Source organism: Littorina saxatilis, linkage group LG15, assembly GCF_037325665.1.
Source record: "Littorina saxatilis isolate snail1 linkage group LG15, US_GU_Lsax_2.0, whole genome shotgun sequence".
Taxonomy (NCBI): domain Eukaryota; kingdom Metazoa; phylum Mollusca; class Gastropoda; order Littorinimorpha; family Littorinidae; genus Littorina; species Littorina saxatilis.
Window position 1 is genome coordinate 30,866,518 of NC_090259.1, and position 2,500 is coordinate 30,869,017.

Here is a 2,500-nt window from a genome sequence, read left to right on the forward strand (position 1 = left end):
CCATATCTGTCCCGGCATTTGTTTTACATTAACCATACTTTAACTTGGAATAGTCATCCCAGAAATGAATAGCATGTCATTCTATGTGAAGAGTAGTTTTGTTAATCTAATTTTACTGTGAATATTCACACAGATATAAGAACATAATGCAGAAACAAACTCTTGTAGTATTTGTAGTTATTTGAATAAAATTGTTTGAAAAAAAGAAGAAAAAAACAGCCACAGATAAGAATGTTAGTATGTGCCGAGCTTGAGGGATACGTTTAATTACAATTACACCATGTTAAAGATGTGTGGCAGGACCGTATCAAGGAATGGTACCCAGGTATCCTTGAGCGGAGATACGGAGATTCCCCGATACGGTCAAGCCACATCTTTAACCGTGCATGGTATAATTAATTAAGCCATGCATGCTCAGTCTTCAAACCCGTTCTCTGTAACAGTCAAAGAAGATACAAACAAAGTATTACATTGTCTATGTTTGGTATTTTCGTCATATAATCATTCATTCGCTTGCGGCTTCGTGGCAGGCGGAAGAATAAATCAACCAGATAAGTTTTCGTTATTGTTTGTCTGTGCATGCACTTAAAAGACCGTTGGGTCGATTAATTTGTGAATGTATTGTTTTGTCAATAACAAACGTTCCAACAACCCCACCTTTCTTGGTTTTTTTGGTGTGGATTACACCATGTTAACTACAATTCATACCTGACATAGAGACTCATCATCTGTCAACACTCGCTGCAGTTGTGTTCTCGTGATGTTCGGCATCATTAATGACTTGGAGACTTTAGGCCGCTTTTTCATGTCTGACACAATGTGAAGCAAAACGTCTTCCGCTTTTTTTAGCTGCTTAATGGACTGTTCTATCTTCTTCTTGATGAGCTGGTCCTGTTCCGGCTGTGATTTGTCGAAAAACGTTTTGTCAGCACCAACAGATTTGATCTCACCCACAATAATTCCACAGCGTTTGTGGATGATAAGGACATCAAAGTCGCCTTGATGCTTTTGGTCCTTCTTAAGGTCGATAGGTCTAGGCAGCGCGGAAGCCGCTGCGGCGTAGCTGGGTGCGCCGAGATAATTGCCGAATTTCAACTGTGACAGAATAAACATAACCTCTTTCTCTTCCACTGATAACTGCTGGAGGCAGTTGAGAACTTTCTGCTGGCAGTCTTCTTCGCGAACGTCACTTTCCGACAACACTGGTCCTTGACCTCTCCCTCTCTTATCTACGGGTGGCTTTGCAACTAACACACTTTGCCCAGATGCTAGCTGTTCTTCTTCGTATCTTGTCTGTCTCATGACAACGGGAGGCAAGAAAAAGGTCCGCTCAAGGAGACCTGGGTACCATTCCTCGATACGGTCCCGCCACATCTTTAAGTCTGGATGGGAGAAAGGATTAGCCATGATTGCTCAGTCTTCAAACCCGTTCTCTGTAACAGACAAAGAAGATACAACAAATCATTACATTGTCTATGGTTGGTAAATTTACCTTGAACTTGACTCAAATGATAATCAGTGTCAGTACAGTGATGCATGAGACTCAAGCTTGCTTTTTACATTTAGTCAAGTTTTGACTAAATGTTTTAACGTAGAGGGGGGAATCGAGACGAGGGTCGTGGTGTATGTGCGTGTGTGTGTGTGTGTGTGTCTGTCTGTGTGTGTGTGTGTGTGTGTGTGTAGAGCGATTCAGACTAAACTACTGGACCGATCTTTATGAAATTTGACATGAGAGTTCCTAGGTATGATATCCCCGAATTTTTTTTTTCATTTTTTTGATAAATGTCCTTGATGACGTCATATCCGGCTTTTCGTGAACGTTGAGGCGGCACTGTCACGCCCTCATTTTTCAACCAAATTGGTTGAAATTTTGGTCAAGTAATGTTCGACGAAGCCCGGACTTCGGTATTGCATTTCAGCGTGGTGGCTTAAAAATTAATTAATGACTTTGGTCATTAAAAATCTGAAAATTGTAAAAAAACCATTTTTTTTATAAAACGATCCAAATTTACGTTTATCTTATTCTCCATCATTTGCTGATTCCAAAAACATATAAATATGTTATATTTGGATTAAAAACAAGCTCTGAAAATTAAATATATAAAAATTATTATCAAAATTAAATTTTCCAAATCAATTTAAAAACACTTTCATCTTATTCCTTGTCGGTTCCTGATTCCAAAACCATATAGATATGATATGTTTGGATTAAAAACACGCTCAAAAAGTTAAAACGAAGAGAGGTACAGAAAAGCGTGCTATCCTTCCCAGCGCAACTACTACCCCGCTCTTCTTGTCAATTTCACTGCCTATGCCGTGAGCGGTGGACTGACGATGCTACGAGTTAATACGGTCTTGCTGCGTTGCATTGCGTTCAGTTTCATTCTGTGAGTTCGACAGCTACTTGACTAAATGTTGTATTTTCGCCTTACGCGACTTGTTTATGTTCTTGTTTGTGGCGTTGGCATCACAGAAGGTAATATATTCGTGTGTTTTAGAG

The 2,500-nt window shown here is 39.7% G+C and overlaps 2 protein-coding genes across 3 annotated transcripts in view; one reads left to right on the forward strand and one right to left on the reverse strand.

The window, feature by feature from the left end:
* The window catches only part of LOC138947983 (uncharacterized), a 627,639-nt gene that overhangs the window by 237,147 nt on the left and 387,992 nt on the right, over positions 1–2,500 (forward strand). The gene's annotated exons all lie outside the window — the stretch shown is intronic.
* LOC138949060 (uncharacterized) overlaps positions 1–2,500 on the reverse strand; it is an 11,461-nt gene that overhangs the window by 5,733 nt on the left and 3,228 nt on the right. For both annotated transcript variants that reach the window (XM_070320786.1, XM_070320785.1), the window contains exon 2: positions 709–1,433. In XM_070320786.1, the coding sequence (XP_070176887.1) occupies positions 709–1,407 (699 nt within the window). In that variant the 5' untranslated portion in view covers positions 1,408–1,433. The remainder of the gene's footprint in view (positions 1–708; positions 1,434–2,500) is intronic.